The sequence below is a fragment of the Chinchilla lanigera genome, unplaced genomic scaffold (assembly GCF_000276665.1).
Source record: "Chinchilla lanigera isolate Chin_1 unplaced genomic scaffold, ChiLan1.0 scaffold00005, whole genome shotgun sequence".
Classification (NCBI taxonomy): Eukaryota; Metazoa; Chordata; class Mammalia; order Rodentia; family Chinchillidae; genus Chinchilla; species Chinchilla lanigera.
In genome coordinates this window covers 19,294,414-19,312,792 of record NW_004955406.1, presented here as the reverse complement: position 1 = coordinate 19,312,792, position 18,379 = coordinate 19,294,414, and the positions used below count along the sequence as shown (strand labels likewise).

The 18,379-nt window shown below is 34.8% G+C and overlaps 1 protein-coding gene across 5 annotated transcripts in view; it reads right to left on the bottom strand.

Moving 5' to 3' along the window:
- Cep350 (centrosomal protein 350kDa) overlaps positions 1 to 18,379 on the bottom strand; it is a 150,475-nt gene that overhangs the window by 16,675 nt on the left and 115,421 nt on the right. For all 5 annotated transcript variants that reach the window (XM_013521299.1, XM_013521305.1, XM_013521308.1 and 2 more), the window contains 5 exons: positions 16,327 to 16,463; positions 13,502 to 13,584; positions 10,211 to 12,156; positions 8,953 to 9,360; positions 8,711 to 8,857 (listed from right to left, as the gene is read on the bottom strand). In XM_013521299.1, the coding sequence (XP_013376753.1) occupies positions 8,711 to 8,857; positions 8,953 to 9,360; positions 10,211 to 12,156; positions 13,502 to 13,584; positions 16,327 to 16,463 (2,721 nt within the window). The remainder of the gene's footprint in view (positions 1 to 8,710; positions 8,858 to 8,952; positions 9,361 to 10,210; positions 12,157 to 13,501; positions 13,585 to 16,326; positions 16,464 to 18,379) is intronic.

Sequence of the window (18,379 nt, the reverse complement as noted above, 5' to 3'; positions counted from 1 at the left end):
ATAATATTCCATAGAACAGGAACCTGGAAAACACCAGGTGTAGCTATTCTAATTTCAGACAAAATGGATTTCAAGCTAAGTCTGATCAGAAAAGATTTAGAAGGTCACTACTTATGGTTAAGGGAAAATTCAACAGGAAGAGATAAAAAGTATAAACATACACAACGAATACCAGCACACCCGACGACTTCATACAACAAACACTAATGGACATGAAAAATCAAATAAACAGCAATACAATTGTAATAGGAGACCTCAATACCCCAGTCACAAACAGATAAATTAGACAAAAAAAATCAATAAAGAAATATCAGAGTTGAGCCAAACTGTCAAATGGACTTAATATCTATCTACAGAGTGTTCCATTCAGCAGCAACAAAAGAATACATATTATTATCAGAAGCATGTGAGACTTCTCTAAAATTTTTCTCAGAAGCACATAGGACTTCTCCAAAATAGATGACATACTAGCCCATAAAACATGTTTAAGTAAATTCAAAAGAAACAAAATTATTCCATGTATATTATCACATCATAGTGCAATAAAACTAGAACTCCATGACAAGAAACTGCAGAAACTATGCAAACACATAAAAATTAAACAATACCCTCTTGAGAAATGAATGGGTCACAGATGAAATTAAGGAAGAAATTAGTTCCTATAATCAAATGATAATGCCAGTATGACATACCAGAACTTACAGGACACAATGAAAGCAGTTCTAAGAGGGAAACAATATACTGGAAAAACAAAATAGGTAAAACTCTTAAATATATATGCATACGCAGACTTTCTAAACAGAAGCTCAGTTACAAGAATCAACAAACGGGATCACATCAAACTAAAACGCTTCTGCACAGCAAAGGAAACCACCAACAGAGTGAAGAGATAACCTACAGAATGGGGAAAATTTTTGCCAGCCTCTCCTCGAAGGCCTAATATCTAGAATATACATAAAAAACTAAAAAAAAAAAAAAAAAAAAGAAGCCCCCCAAAGTTAAAGACCTCATCAAAAAGTAGGCACCTGAAATGAATAGACACTTCTCAAATGAAGAAGTACAAATGGCAAATAAATACATGAAAAAATGTTCGACATCAGTGGCCATTTAAGAATTGCAAATTAAAACAACACTGAGATTCCATCTCACTACAGAAAGAATGGGCTATCTTCAAGAAATCAGTAACAAATGCTGGAGAGTCCGGGGGTTGGGGGAGAGGCTTGGGATGAAGGAAGAGAAAGAACCATTCTTTACTGTTGGTGTGAGTATAAACTGGTACAACTATTATGGAGATCAGAATAAGGATTCCTTATTAAGGAATTTATTCCTTTATAAGGAATTTATTCCTTATAAAGCAACACAAAAACAAAAATGATACAGAATTTCAAATAAAGTGGTAAGAAATTAACAGTGGTTGTTGCATTACATATTGTATGCCAATATCTGGTTTGTCTTTGTGTTATAAACAATACTGTGGCTCATTTCCAGAGAACTGGGTGCTGGAATAATTACAGTGCTACCTTGGTTTACAAACAATTTCTTGTATAATTTTGGAGAAGATAGCTGAGTTTGTGTTTGTGTGGGGGAGATGGCCATAGTAATATTTGTCACTTGATGCAAAGTTTACAAACAGAATCATTCATGAACAGAGGCATTACTGTACATGCTACCCTCCCTCCCAAATTAATGGAGGAGATTAGATCTTGGGATAGAGGCAAAGGCCTATAGTTAGCCACATCCAGAGTGCATCACTGGAAACAGACACTAAATAAAGAGGTAACACCATCTTTTCCACTATAATTCACCACCTGGAATAAGTTAGCAACCTTCAAAACACATGCATGCATGCAACAGAAACATAAGAAAACAAAATGCCTCCAAAACTTTCCAATCCCCAACACCTGATCCATGGGGCACTGATGGAAAGGAAAACAAAGCCAGACATCTCAATGATACAAAATGATTAAAGAGAAAACAAACAAAAGATCAATATGATGCTTGGCAAGATCAGAGATGATATAACTGAACAGATAATGGACTTCAAATGATGAGCTTTCAGAGGACACTAATACAAAATTAGCTGAACAAAACAAAACAGTATACAACATGAATGGCTACTTTAGCAAAAAATTAAGGAGTCCATGTAAAGGTACAGTACTAAGAAGAAATACAAGAGAGAAAAAGTTCTATTGAAAGTATAGGTAGCAGGAATGACCAATGTGAGGACAGAGTCAGAACTAGAGGGTAGGGTTGATGCAGGTAACCAAATATTCAGAGGTACCTTAAAAATAACAATATGGAAAACAGACCCAACAGCAGCTAGATGATGCACAGAAGACTTAAAATGAATTGGAATTAATAAAAAAAAAATCAGACAATAGCACAAATGGCACTGAAAACCTGTTTATAGAAATAATAGCAGAAAACTTTCCAAGTATGTGGGAAGAATTTAACATACAGTAAACAAGGCATGAAGAACACCAAGTAGCCACAATCAAAAAACAACTTTTCCATGACAAATCATAGGCAAAATTCCAGCAGTCCAATACAAAGACAGAATCTTAGAAGTTGTTTAGAGAAAAGGAATGCAACACCTACAAAGGTAAACCCATTAAAATTACAGTAGATTTCTCAATATAAACACCTTAAAGACCAGATGAGTTTGTAGTAAAGTGTTTTACAAGCCCTAAAAGAAAACAATAATCTACATTAATAAATCCTGCAAAACTACCTTTCAAAAGTGATGGAGAAATAAGGTCTTTCCATGGCAAAGAGCACCTTAAGACATTCAATACCAATAAACCAGTACTCAAAAATTTTCAAAGATATTGTACAAAGAGACAATGAAGCCAATAGTGTCCAAAAATTTAATGGAATGAATATACTAGGTAGGGTGAGCAGTTAAGCACAGGAGTGGGTGGGGGAATTAGCAACAAGAATAATGCAGAATAAACATCTCTCAGTAATAACTCTCAATGTGAATGGTCTCAACTCTCCAATCAAAAGACACATATTGGCAGATTAGATTAAAACACAAAACCCCAAAGTATGTGTATACAAGAAACACATTTAATCCAAAACTAAATTCATAGGCTAAAAAGGGATGGAAAACAGCATTCTATGCAACAGGACTCTGAAAAAAGCAGGAATAGCTAGCTATACTGTTTTCAAAAAAGTAGATTCAAGCCAAAATTGATCAGAAGAGATAAAGAAGGTCACTACATATTGGTTTAGGGAATAATTCAACAGGAAGAGGTAACAATTATAAATGTATATGCACTGAACACTGGCCATATAACTTCATTAAAGAAATACTACTGTACATAGCAATCAGACAAACATCTGCACAATTATAGTGGGGAACCTCAATACTCCTTATCACAAATAGATCAACTAGACAAAAAAATTAACAAAGAAACATCATGGCTGAACCATACCTTCAAACAAATGAACTTAATAGGTATTTATAGAGTTTTCTACTTGACAACAGAATACACATTCTTTTCAGCAGTACATGGAACCTTCTCCAAAACAGACCATGTACTAGTCCACAAAGCACACTTAAATAAATTTTAAAGAACAGAAATTATCTCTTGTTTATTATCAGATCATACTGTAATGAAATTAGAAATCTATGACAAAAAACAAGACAGAAATTATGAAACCACACAGAGATTACAATTTTGTTTTGTTTAGTTTTTTGAGTCATGGTCTCACTACGTAGTTCAGGCTGGCCTTGAATTCACAGTGATCTTTCCGCCTCAACCTTCCAGGTGCTGCAATTACAGGCATGTGGTACCATGCCTGGTTAGCAATACACCCCTGAATAATCAATGGGTCACAAGAAATCAAGGAAGAAATTAGTTTCTATAATCAAACAATAATGACAGTAAAATATACCAGAACCTATGGGACACAATGAAAGCAGTTCTCAGAGAAGTTTCCAGTTGTGAATACCCACATTAGAAAAATAGAGTCCAAAGAAATAAACTAATGATGCACTCCAAGGTCCTAGAAAAACAAGAACAATCCAAATCTAAAGCTAGTACAAAGAAGGAAATTTAAAAAAAAATCAGAGCAGAAATTAATGAAATTGAGACTAATACACAATATAATTAATGAATTGAAGAGCTGATTTCTGAAAAAATAAACAAAATAGATAAACCCTTAAGCTCTTAGCCAATATTTACAAAAAGACAAAGAAATAAAAGACCCATATCAATCCAATTCAAAATGAAAAAGGCATAATCAAAATGGACATCATCATAATCCATAAGATTATTAGTACTTAAGTACTTTAAAAACATGTACTCCAATAAATTGGAGAATACAGAAGAAACAGATTCATAGAGAAATATGAATTATCAAAACTGAACCAAAAAGATATAGAGGTTCTAAATAATTGAGGCAGTACTAATAAAAACCTTCAAACAAAAAAAAGCCCAGGACCTGATGGATTCACCACCGAATTGCACAAGAACTCCAAGGATGATCAAACACCGACACTCCTCAAACACTTCAATAAAATTAAGAGAGAAGTACCAACAAACTCATTCCTGGAAGCTAGTATTATCTTCATTCTAAAATGAGATGAGGACTCAACTAAAAAACAAAACTACAGGCCAATCTCTAAAGAACATAGATGGACAAGATACTTGCAAATAGAAAGCAACAAATCATTAAAAAGATCATACATCATGACCAAGTAGGATTCATTCTAGGGAATGCAAAGATGGTTCAACATATGTTAATCAGTAAATGTAATACATCATATAAATAGAAGGAAGGAGAAAAATCACCTGACCATCTCAAAAGATTCAGAGAAAGCCTTTGACAAAATGTAAATCCATTCATGATAAACACCCTGAAAAAATAGGTATAGAAGAACCTTATCTGATCTGATAAAAGCCATTTATGACAAACCAAGCCAACATTATATTAAATGGGGAAAAGCTGAAAGTTTTCCCTCTAAAAGCAAGAACAGGACAAGAATGTCCACTATCACTAGTCCTATTTGGTATAGTACTTGAAACATTAGCCAGAGCAATCAGGCAAGAAAAAGAAAGAAAATGGATATATGTAGGAAAGGAAGAAATCAAACTATACTTATTTTCAGATGACATGATCTGAGAAAACCCAAAAATTTCCACCGAAAGACCCTAGAATTAATCAAATTCAGCAATGTAGCAGGACACAAAATCTACAGCATCCTGCACACCGATAATGAACTCACTGAGAAAGAAACTAAAAATACCATTCACAATAGCTTCAAGAAAAAAATAAGTATTTACAAATTTATCTCATAAAGGAAGTGTAAGCTCTCTATAATGAAAACTATATTATCAAGTGGCCATGCTTCTTTTTTTTGGGGGGGGGGGTTCGGTTTTTTTCTGATACCAGGAATCAAACTCATGACCTTGCGCTTGCCAGGCAGGCGCTGTGCCGCTGAGCTAAATCCCCAGCCCCCAAATGGCCATACTTCTAAAACTGAAATATAAATTTAACACAATCTTTATCAAAATATCAACAACATTTCTCACAGAACTAGAGAAAACATTCATAAAACTCATACTGGTACCAGAAAAGATCCAGAACAGTGAAAGCAATCCTGGGCAATAAGAACAAAGCAGGAGGTATCACAATCCTGTATTTCAAGTTATATTAAAAAGCTACATGATAAAAATAGCATGGTGTTGGCACAAAAAAACAGACATGTGGATCAGTGAAACAGATTGGAACAATGATGGCAAACATATGGCAAATGTGTTGTAGCAGGCTCTAAATGGCTCACCAACACTGGACCAGAGGATGAAGAAACAACCTCAGGCACATTCAACCATGTGATCTTTGACAACGGGGTCAAAAACATACACTGGAGGAAAGATAGCCTCTTTAGCAAATGGTGCTAGGAAAACTGGCTAACCAGAAGTAGAAGATTGAATCTCAACCCATCTTTCTCAGTATATACTAAACTCAAATCAAAATGGATCAAAAATCTAAATGTTAAAAGATATAATCTGCTGGAAGATAAAATAGGTAAAAACATATTAAAAGATATAGGCATAGGCAAGGACTTTTGAATAGAATCCCAACTGTGTAAGAAACAATACCAAAGAATCAACAAATAGGATATCAAATTTAAAATCTTCTGTGTAGTAAAGAACAGAACCAACAGAGTGAAGACACAACCTATAGAATGGGAGAAAATGTTTGCTTAGTATTCCTTGGATACACATCTACAATATAAAAGAAATTAAAAAAAAAAAAATAGACTCCTCAAAAGACCCAGTCAGAAAGTGAAAAGAACATATTTCTCACAGGAAGTACAAATGGCTAATAAATACATGGAAAAAAAGGTTCAACATATCTAGCTATTATAGAAATGCAAATTTAAAAAACACTGAGATTCCATCTTGTTCCAGAAAAAATGAATACCATCAAAAAAATCAAATAATTAAAGTGTTGATAAGACAGTGGGGACTTTAAACTAGTACAACTAGTATAGACATTAGTATGAAGATTTCTGCAAAAACTAAAAACAGAAGTTCCATTTGATTAAGCAATTAATTCCTCTTCTAGATTCTTCCTGAAAAAGTTACATTATCATTTTACAGTGATACACGCATGCCCATGTTTATGGCAGCATAATTCATAATAGCTAAATCTTGGAAGTGACCTATAGGTATATCAACAGATGAAAGGATAAAGAAAATGGGTTAGTTATACACAGTGGAGTATGATTCTGCTATAAAGAAGGAGAAACTGAGTTATTTTTAGGAAAATAATGTAACTTGAGAACATAATGTTCAGTGAAATTCATCAGACACATAAGCTTAAACATCATATAAGCTTCTCCTGTATGAAAAAGCCAAAGTATAAATTAAAGAGCAATATAAAAGATAGATAATAGAAGGAATGGAGATAGACTTGCAGATGGGAAGGGGACCAAGAAATGGAGGAGGGGAGGAGGACAGGGGAAGTAAAAAGAATTAAGAGGTGTTATATAATTATTGTTTACTGCAAACATTTACTAATAAAAATGAAAATTCTAAAAAAGGAAGTTTATATACATTATAAAACTAATAAAATTAAAACCTACTCATGTGTCTGCAAAAAAAAAAAAAAAATCACTTCAGAGTTCCCTTTACCTGCAAGCTACCCTTAGCTATCGTCAGGGTGGAAAAATTACTGGCAAAATTACTACAGAAAGGATAATATAAATCTTTGAACTGAAAACATTTCAAACATTCGGGAGCAATTTCATGATAAAAGCATAAGCTTTTGTTTAGGACAGTTTATTTTGAAGCTCTAAGATTTGCATATGTTTTATTAAAAATATTAATTAACACTTCAGTACGAGAAGCATGATAACTTTTCTGTTAATATCTAAATCATCACTTTTAAATACTTTACAAAATATTATTTCAATATGAAAATTAGTGGACAGCATCTACTGTATGCATGCAGTTTGATGACTGCTCATACATTATTTAAGTTCAACTCATTTTTGTGTTATTAATAAAATAATTTGTTTTGTTATCTTTGAAGATGTTTCTATTAAAAAATACTGTTCTCAATGAGGGAAGGAATACATTTATAAACCAGAATCATTTGAGACGATCCTCAGATTATTTATGTGCCCTTAAAGTCCATTATTCCCTGCCTATACACACACAAATTCATTCAAGGGTTTACCAAGTGTGGAAGAAATGGAATATGAAAGCGTGTTCTGAAAAAACTACCTACTTTAATCTCAGCCAGGGACTGGCAAAGTTTTTCTGTAAAGGATCAGATCATAACTATTTCAGGCTTTTGTGGCAAGAAAGCAACCATAAACAATATGTAATGAAGTGAGTATAGCTGTGATCCAATAAAACTTTATTCCTAAAAAGATGGGAGCCTGAATCTTGTCCGTGCATCACAGTTTTCTAATCTCCAAGGTATGCACACATTAGATCTCATAAATATCTATCTAGTGGTGTTTTTAGTATAAAATATAAAATATTTTTAAAGGTTTTCCTTGATCAAGTAGGTTTGGAAAACACAACTCTAAAGCCTTATTACTTGGACTATAGGATACAGCTCATGGTGATGGACATGTACATTGAAGTTTAACGCTGCTCTTGAAATAAAACCCTCATTGAAATAAGGATATATGCTGCCAATATGGCAGTTCTTTGTAGCTTCTGGGAAACTAATCTTTTCAAAGGTCTCTTAGATAACATAATATTTTATACATTATGTTACAGTCTTACTTATATATTTCAAAACCACATTGCCAATTTGAAACCTCCCAAACCAAAAGTGTACAGGGTTGGCATGTTAAAAAGATATATAGATACAAATATGGAACATTTTCATGCATAATTCTAGAATATTTTACCTTTCTCTAAATTCCAAAATCTTACCTAAAACTTTTATGAGTTGCAAATGATTTATATCCCTGGGTATTTTCTAATTTTCCCTTAGACATCATGAACTATGTGTATGTATGAAATGACTTTGCAGTTTACACAAACTTGCTACTTCAGTTTCCTTTTACCCTCATCCCTTTGTTGCTCATGAAATCAATGCCTTCACAAATATTTACTAAATACTCACTATGGACGGTCCATGAAAACGGAAGATTACCCATTTTTACAACATTTATAGGTCTATGTAAATGATCAACTACAATCAATAAAGGAGGTACTTATAGTTTTCAGCTTACCTTGATTTCATTGAGGTTATTTGGATTTTTCACTCGTCGGAAATAACTAGAGTTGATTCGACATGGCTTCATCCAGACAGGTTGATTCAAGTTGGGATCCTCAGCAAATATTTCCTCAAAAATTTCTTTTGTTAAATCAAAAACCACCTTGACAGAGAAAAATAAAACAAAATAGCTAAGAAGTCAAATTCCAGAAGTGGAGAGAAGTGTAAAAATTAAAAGCATCCTTTCACGTTACATACCTGTTTGTAGACTCTTTTACTAGTGCTTTCTATATCTAAGCCCTTACTGGTGCAGCCAAGCAGTTTGGTAGGAATACTGATGCTATGAAGGTCATGGCCTAATTCTTTCCATTTCCAAAGTTCTTCTGCTGCATTATGTACAAGAATTTCTACTTCTTCTGCAGTATGTGGGACTGCCAATAATGTTTCACATGGTTTTTGAGGTGCTCTTTTAGGTTCTGCCATTAGAGGTACAACTGTTTCTTCTGCCTTACTTTTTTGGACCTTGTGAGAGGAACTCAAACCAAAGTCTTCATCAAACCAATCTTGATCATCTCCTAAGGTGCTCAGGAACTCCCGGCTGATTTCAAGTTCAGCAAGTCTCTTAGCAAGCTCTTCCTGTCCACTGGCACCAAACACTGGGCTTTCCTATAGAAACAGAAACACCCAAATAATGGGTCATTTAATGACTCATTTTACTTAATTTTTTTTTTTTTAAACAAAGTATACTGTGTTATTTATATGTTTAACAATTCTCTACAAATAAGAAAAAAACAATGTGGCAGCTCCCTAATGAACAAGGAAAACATCCTGCTCCCAGTATTCTGCTTATATAAGCCTTAGCAATCAATATTTATAATAAATGTTTCTTGATAAGTTTTCCCTTTTTTGTACCATCAGTATATTTCTGAAGGACTGGGATATGGAAATGGGGTATGAAATTTCTCACCTCTGGTGATTATCTGCTTCAAGTTACTCTAAATCATTACTTTTGTTCAACTATCCAAGGATAACCTAAACAAGTTGATGATCTGCACAGATGTCACAGTGGCTATATTTCAGTTTTATCAGAATCAACATCATAATTGGTAATCTCGGCAGGGTAGATGTATCTCTGCTGAGCTGATACATGAACAATTAAAAAGAACTGGGTTGGGAACCACTGGAAAATTTATCTATAGCATATACATTTTTTTAGTGAATCTGGAAGGGGATCTAATCTGTGGACACTATACAGGGGCTGTCAAACCAGCAGTTTAAATGAATGTTTCAGTTCCCATAAACCTGCCAGCATTTATGACAACCCTATAGTGACTACTCATGACGTAACAGAGGACAAATTTCAGACAGAAAAACAGCTTCAGGGCCTTGAAAACTAGCATAATGATCTTTTATCTAATGAACAGCATGTCAAGATGAAAACCTATCACATGCCACAGAATTAAAATGCACTACACAGACAAGGTAAATTAACACTCTTTTTAGATGAAATACTTACTGGTCTGGGACACATATCTGGAGAGGAAATCTCTTCTTTTTCATCTTCTAATTCAGACCGTAAGTAGCAGTCTGGAACACTGATGAACTGTTCCTCAAGATTTTGGGATGCATCTTGGGATGGTACTTCCTTTTGGTCATCATCAAGGAATTCCTGATTACTAAGCTGAATTTTCTCATTCTTAGCTCTCTTGATTTGCTGTAGTTGACTGACTGTGTCCTTCACAACAACTTTTAGTAAACTGTCTGCCAGTAAGCTGACTGTTTCCAGTTGCTGCTCGGACTTTTTTTCTTCATTGAGTGATGACTTTAGCTGGGCTTCTAACTGGTTTTTTTCTCTTGTTAAAAGGTCTAGAAGTGGAGTAGAAAGCTTTTCTGAAACTTCAGAACATATATTCTTTTCCTTTTCTGTAAATGGTTGTTGCTTCTGCAATTCTTCAGAAAAGGTATTATCTAACGTGTCATCTTCTGCAGCAATGGAAACCTTTTCTGTGGCACCAATAAAGTCTTTGTTATCCTTTAAAGATATCAGTGAACCCACTGACGACTGCTGGTGAACATGAGCTTTGTGTACCCCAGGAACATCCCACATGTCGTCTGTTTCTATTTTAAGGCTTTTGTCTTTATCCACTGAGGTTTCTATGTTGTGTGTACTAGGTAGAGATTTCTCATAAAAATATTCAACTACATCGTTTTCTTTGTCTTTTAGACCCTCTGTATCTTTTTGTTCTTGCTTATAGTGTTGATATTGTTCATCTGAATAACAGTCATCTTCATTTATGTCTATATAGTCACTAAAGTTTTCTAGAATGTGAGATATTTTTTGAGGAGGAGCAAAAATACCATGCTTATCTCTGCACACAAAATATACAATGCCATCGTATGTTCCATTGTTATTTCCTTCAGGTTTATCTAACTCCACTCCAGCCCAAAATCCTTTAGCAAAACTAGTTTCACCTTTGAATCGAAGAGTTCCTGGCTGAACATTGCCTATCAATACCCTATCACCAATGTGGAAATCAAGTAACTCATCTGCAACAGAAACTCTGTGTTCAGGCTCTACATCACTACGCTCCTTACTTTTCATCAGCTCAGTAGGGGACTTGAGTTCTAACAGCCTTTCTGAATGGACACTGCTATGAACAGAAAGGCTTTTCTCACTTAGGCACTCAATGATTTCATCATCACTACCAAAGCTGGTGGCTCTGCTTCTAGAGTTCCTTGTTTGCTGTGACTTATCTCTGTAAGAGTGAGACTTTTTCTTGAGTGACAACGAAGATGACACCTCAGAGTGATCTTTACACAATTCAGCTGAAATTTCTTTCTTGAAAGAAGACACTTCAAAATCTTCAGAGTATAATTCTTTAGGTGCAAAAGGATGTTCTGACAAAGATGAGTCCCTTTCCTTTCTGTTCTTTTGTTCATGAATATCTTTTCCTGGCTCGATGTCTGCAGTATGGTCTCTATCTTGATCTGACTCTCTTTCTTTCAATATTTCCTCTTTTTTATGAAGACTTTCAATGGCCAATCTAATTAAATCTGTCTGAACATTTACAGAATCCGAAGGAAGATTATTCTTTAAAAGAATTTCAGATGAGTCTCCCTGTTTCATTAAGGTATCCGGTGGTTTAGAACAGGCATCTTCAATCTCACCCTCTTCCAATTTTGTATATTCTACTTTTTGTGTTTCTGATTTTTTACTGGACTCTTCAACATTGGCTTCTGACACATCAAACATTCTATTAGGGGTATTTAATTCCTTGAGAAGAGGTAAGGAAAGAACATTTTCTAGAGAATCTCCAGATTCTGCTCTGGCTTTCCTTGATGATCTGAGGATTGGAGAAGGAGTCTGCAAATACTCTTCAGTCTGAATGTCCAATTCAATCACTTTCTTTGCATATGCAGACAAAGACCTTGCTGATCTTTCAGAACCTGACATTGAAGCATCTTAAAGAAAAAAAAATCACCACATCAAAATTACTTAACCGTAATCTTTCAATTTCTAGGACTCAACTGTAAATAAAGCCAAATCCCAGTCAAGAAAAACTCTAGTCAATAAATATGACCTATTTTGGTTACCATGTAAGTTTTTTATTTAAGAGAATATACTGTACCAATCAATAACAGAACATTTAAAAAGTTTAAAGTTTGGAACAATCTTTCTCTCCTTCCCCTTTCTCTCTCTGTAGTAGTGAGAATTTGAACTAAGGGCCTTGTACAGTGTTTTGCCACTGACCTATATCCCAGCCCTCTTTTTCACAATTTTCTTTTTCAAGATTTTTTTGTTTGTTTGTTTGTTTTTTTCTGGTACTGGGAATCGAACTCATGACCTCGCACTTGCCAGGCAGGTGCTGTGCCGCTGAGCTAAATTGCCAGCCCCTTCATAGTTTTTTTGAGACAAGGTCTCACTATATAGTCCAGGCTGGCCTTGAACTCATGGTGATTCTCCTGCCTCAGCCTGAGTGCTACTGGTAGGATTATAGGTGTCCACCATCACTCTCAGCTTGAAATAATTTCTTAAGTGTCTTGGGGCTGGGGATTTAGCTCAGCGGCACAGCACCTGCCTGGCAAGCACAAGGTCATGAGTTCAATTCCCGGTACCGGAAAGAACCAAAAAAAAAAAGCAAAAAACTTAAGTGTTGTCTTAACTTACGAAGTGAAGAAAAATGGAGCTAAATTTATGGAGCTTTGTACGATTATTTTCAAATTATGAAAAAACAATACTGTATGATGGATATTACATACAACCTTCAAATAGGAAACCACGGAGGAAAGGATAAATATATCTATTTATATTTGTTTTTTTCTTTTTCAGACAGGGTTCCACTGTGCAGTTCAGGCTGGCCTTGAACTCCCAGCAACCCTCCTGCCTCAGCCTCCTGAGTGCTAGGCTTAAAGGATGGGCTTAAAGGCATATACCACCCTATTTATATTTCTAAAAGAATGAATTTTCTTGCAGATTACAACTAAGCTCTCAAACATTAAAAAAAAAAAGACAAACTATTTCTGCAAATATAGCATTTGAGGAGCTAAATTTACAAAATAAAAACAAAGAATGATATAATGAGCTGATAAATTAAGCTTTGAATTCAAATCTCTATTTTGTTGCTGTTGCTAGGTAGGCTCTTTTTGTATGTTGGTTCTATTTCCTCATTGAATAATATTTTATTTTCAATATATTTTTTTCTTTTAAATTGAAAAAAGTACATAATATAAATAAAAATAACATAATAAAATAACAGCACAAATCCTTAGATAACATGGATACAACTTATTTCCTCTAGTTACATACCAACATGCTCAGCAATAGACTCCAAAGAGCCTCTGGAACGTTCTGACTCTGTTAGTGATTTCCAGTTTTTTGCTGTTTCAGATCTGAAGTAGAAAAATTGATAAGCAGAAATAAATATATTGCCAATACTATAATAACTGGCAACAAAGAAAGGATTCTTAAACAATCCTTTTCTCTTCTGCTACTTTCATCAAGCCTATTTCTGGTCCCCATCACTCTCTCTAGATAATCTTGCCTCTTTTTCTTTCTTACTTTTTTTTTTTTGAGACAGGTTTCACTATGTACTGAAGACTGGCCTTGAACTCGCTATGTAGCCCAGGCTGGCCTTGAACTGGCAATAGTCCTCCTGGCTCAGCCCTCTGAGTGCAGAGATTGTAAGTGTATGCCACCATGCCCAGTTTTGCCTCTTTTTCTAACTATAAATTTACCTACATTTACAGCCATCCCAACTGCTTTTCCTACTTCCTGCAAGAAGAAAAAGATGTGTCTCTCATTTGCTCAAAACTAATTGCTCACAGCCTCAGAGATGGTACTCCTCAATTATCTATTGTCTTTATTACAACCGTTAGCCTTCCATCCAGATATCCCTTCCTCTCAGCTCGTAAGTATGCCTCATGCTTCATAAATACCCTCCCCCAAAAGTTTCCCCTCAATTCCTCATTTCTATTGTCTTTTCTTACTCTTTATATGAAGCAGGGAGGGTGATATTTGCTATCTTCATTTTCTTAGCTCTTCTTTATTTGCTAAGCCATATTTGGCTTCCACTTCCTACCTCTTTACAATGCCCACAAAGGTTGCTGTTTTATCATATTTAGTACTCAGCTCCCGTTTTTTCTCTTTGAATTATATTTTCCTGGCTTCAACAACTATCTACACATTGGTCATCTCTAAGGACCTCTGACAACTCTACAGGACAACTTATATGAACTATGGTACCTCAAAATTATAAGTTATAGGCTTCTCACAAAACGACCCACTTACCTATTTAATTTAGTAGAATCCTGACCCCATCAATTCCCAGGAGAAACCTGGGAGTCATCTATTTTTCTTCCCCATTGAGCATTTTAACTAGTCAAATCTACTTCTTAAATATTCTTAAAATGTATCTCCTATTTTCTATTCTTATTTCCTGCTCCTCATTTGAGGTCTGGTTTAGACTACCTTTTTTTTTTTTTTCAATCTTTCCTCCATATTGTGGTCAGAAAGATCTGTAAACACAAACTATCACTCTCCGGTTAAAATCAGTCAATCACCCACTCACTCACCCACCCACCCACTCACTCACTCACTCACTCATTCAATGTATCTATCTTTCTTTTTCTTCTCTCTTCTCTCCCCTGCTCCTGCTCTTTTCCCATCCCCTTCCCATGCTGGGGACTGAACCCAGGCTCTCACACATGCTAAGCACATGCTCTGCTCCAGAGCTACAACCCCAGCCCCTGGTTAAAAATTTTTAGTTGTTTGATAAGGAAAATTATAAAGCCATTCAACAGAAATTAAAATACAACTTATAGTTTATAATGAGAAAATGCATAGGCAACAAAAATACAAATAAAAATCTAAGCAGAAGAATCTTGAGAGGAATTTTATGTCTGTCTGTTCATATTTGCCATTTTGGATTGAGTATTATATATGTATAATTTAAACTTTTTATTGCTTCTCCAGCTAGTCTAATAATAACAATAGTAGCAGTTTACAATGCTTACTGTGTTACAGGGCCTATTACATATCTTTTAACTTTTAGAGTATATTAATCATGTATTATTATCTGTTTAATAGAGACATATAAATCCCTATTTAAAAACTGAAGCAGAGAGGTTAAATAGATTGCCCGAAGTTATTTGGCTAGCTGGTACTGCAGACAGGATACAAGCTCAAATATATTTAATTATAATGAGCCTGTATTACTTTTGTAACAAACAAAAACATCTCCCAATACTTTCGAAAACAATCTTTGAGAGCTCTACATGTTCTAAAAGATAAAACACAAATGAAGAATAATTGAGTAGAGGACTGCAGAATTCAGGTTTTTACTTACTTTTCTACTAACTCTACCAATGTCATACTGTGTTCAGTTCCTATGGTACATGTATATATTTTCTGCCTTTGGTCATTCATGAATGGTCCTCTCTGTGAAATGTTCCCATTTCTCAATTACACTAACTGACCTAACCAATACTTATTGTTCAAAAGATTTATTTTAAATATTATAGCCTGACTATAGATTAAAAATGATATTTAATATACCCTATATTTTACCATACTGTATAGTCTAATACTGCTACTTACTATCTTCTGTATTTGCTTAATGGCTACATAATATTCTATCATCTGAGCAAAATCATAATTACTGAGCTACTCACCCAGTTTTGGACATAAAGAGTATTCCTAACACCTTATGAATATAAAGGTTGTTACAATAAACATACCCATGCAAATAGATATTTTTGATACTCCACATTTTATTAAGCTAATTTTCCAAAAGTGGGATTACCATGGTCAAAGGTTACATAGTTTTGGAATCTAAAGTACTGCCAAATTGTATTTTGAAGTATCTATGCCAACTTGTGATGCTATCATTAGCAATGTTGGAGAGTACTATTTTTTTGTACCCCTAGACTGAAGGATTAAACACATATTTTAAAAATCTGCACCATATTATAAATTTGTGGCTTTTATACACAATATTTTTTATCTTGGTGAAACTAAAACTAGAAAATAGTACCTTTATTTCTATAATTTCTTTAATAAAAGATAAACGTCTACCAAAAATCTTTTCTTTCTCAAACAAGAGAGAATAAAAATAAGTTATCAAAAATACCTACCTGTGTAGTGGAGGGGGCTTGATCTTGGGTTTTTCAGAAGCTGTGGAGAATGTTTTAATCTGAGGTTTGGTTGTTGGTGATGTTTCCAAATCTCGGCTAAGCTCAGCTTCAGTTTTCTTAATGAATTCATCATATGACTAAGTTTAGAAAAACCAAAGAAGTTACTATGCAGAATCTAAAAAAAAAACTATCTTGTTATAAAATAGTAATACAAGTTTTAAATAGCAAAATTTAAATATTCAACCAGTAAAGACAACATGATTAAAAATCACTCTCCATGCCTCCTACATTCAATCCCTAGCAGCATAAAAGAGGAAAAACAAGAACAAAATAAAGAAGAAAAAGAAGACGACGATGATGAAGAAGAAGAAACAAAAGGTGGAGGAACAGGAAGAAGAAAAAGAAGGAAGAGGAGGAGGAAAGAAAGGAAAGGAAGAAAGGGAGGAGGAAGAGGAAGAAGAAACGAGGAGGAGGAAGAGGAAGCAGTAGCAGCAGCAAAAGAAGCAGGAATTTAATATTTCCCACTTAGCTAGGCATGTAAAAAGACTATGATTACTCAGATCTGAAAGCTATACTCATATGAGTACAATCCAACTATTAAATCTATGATCAAATAAAACTCACTTCCCTAGCACTGGGGATTGAACTCAGGGCCCTGTGCACGCTAGGTAAGCCCTCTAGCACGGAGCTGCATCCTCAGACCTTCTTAAAATTTCTGAGACGGAATTGTTAAGCTGCCCTGGCCTGGAACACAAAGCCTCAGCTTTCCAAATAGCTGGGATTACAGGCATGGGCCACCATGACCAGCAGATTTCTTTTTCACATGATCTGCTATGTATATTTCTATATCAGATACTATAATTTTAAAATTTAAATACAGAATTTTCTTTTATTTTTATTTAAGCCAATTAATACTCATTATACTTTAATCACTTTTCCTACTTTTAACATCTGTGCAAGGTATGTCCGCTTTATTTCCGTATTGTATACCTATGCAGATGTTTACTCTATATCTGTTAACAAGCTGATTTACTATGTGAAAGACACTATGATGATAAGGACACAGAATCTGGAATGAAAACTAGACTAAAATCTTAGCTTTACCATTTACAAGCTGTGCATCTCTGGAAAAATTATTAATTTTATTGAAACCGTCTCCTTATCTATAAAATGGGGTTAATACCCATGCCTTGTTCCTGTGAGGTTTAAATGAAAATTTCTGTAATTAAGTATGCTTGTGGCATGTAAAAAAACATTAATTTGATGATTAAATTAATAAATGCCAGAGAAACTTGTGTTACACAGTAAAGACCAAAAGACAGAAATTTAAAGGCCAGGAATATATATTTTTTTTCCTGGTAGCAGGAATCGAACTCAGGACCTTGCACTTGCCAGGCAGGCACTTGTGCTGCTGAGCTATATCCCCCGCTCAAGGCCAGGAATTTCGGCTAAATATAAAAACCACTTTCTAACATTTACAGCATTTACAGTCTAACAATGAAACCAACTGCATTTTGAAATTTCCATTACTGGAAGTTCAGGCAGAAGCTGGATGACCTCTAGTGATAACACAAGAAGGAATTTTTGTGAAAAGTAGGTGCTTCTGACTGATTCTATAACAACTCTGGTGATTTAGGACCTAGAGGTGGCGGGCAGAACCCGGGTAACCATAAGCCAGAAGCAGGGACATCTGAGACTATGCAAATAATAGAGACAAGGGATTGTAAGGGGCACAACTAGCTTGATGGCAGTAGAAATGGAAAGGGACAAGCAAGGACTTTTATAATAGAATCAGTGGGAACTAGTGCTAAAGGGATAGAAAGAAGCAGAATGTGGAAGACATCAAAGGCAGGTTTCTAGGCTGAGACAGAGTCAGGAAGGTTCCTAGAGCCCGGAAGAAAAGTCAAGCTTAGAGTTATCATTTAGAAACCATTCAAGTAGTACTAAGGGTTGTGCTAAATAATCTGTGGGACATGAAGCCCACTCTGCTGAGGAAAAAGAAAGGCAGTTACAATTCCAGTAGCTAGAATTATTTACCTAATAGTTATTTAAG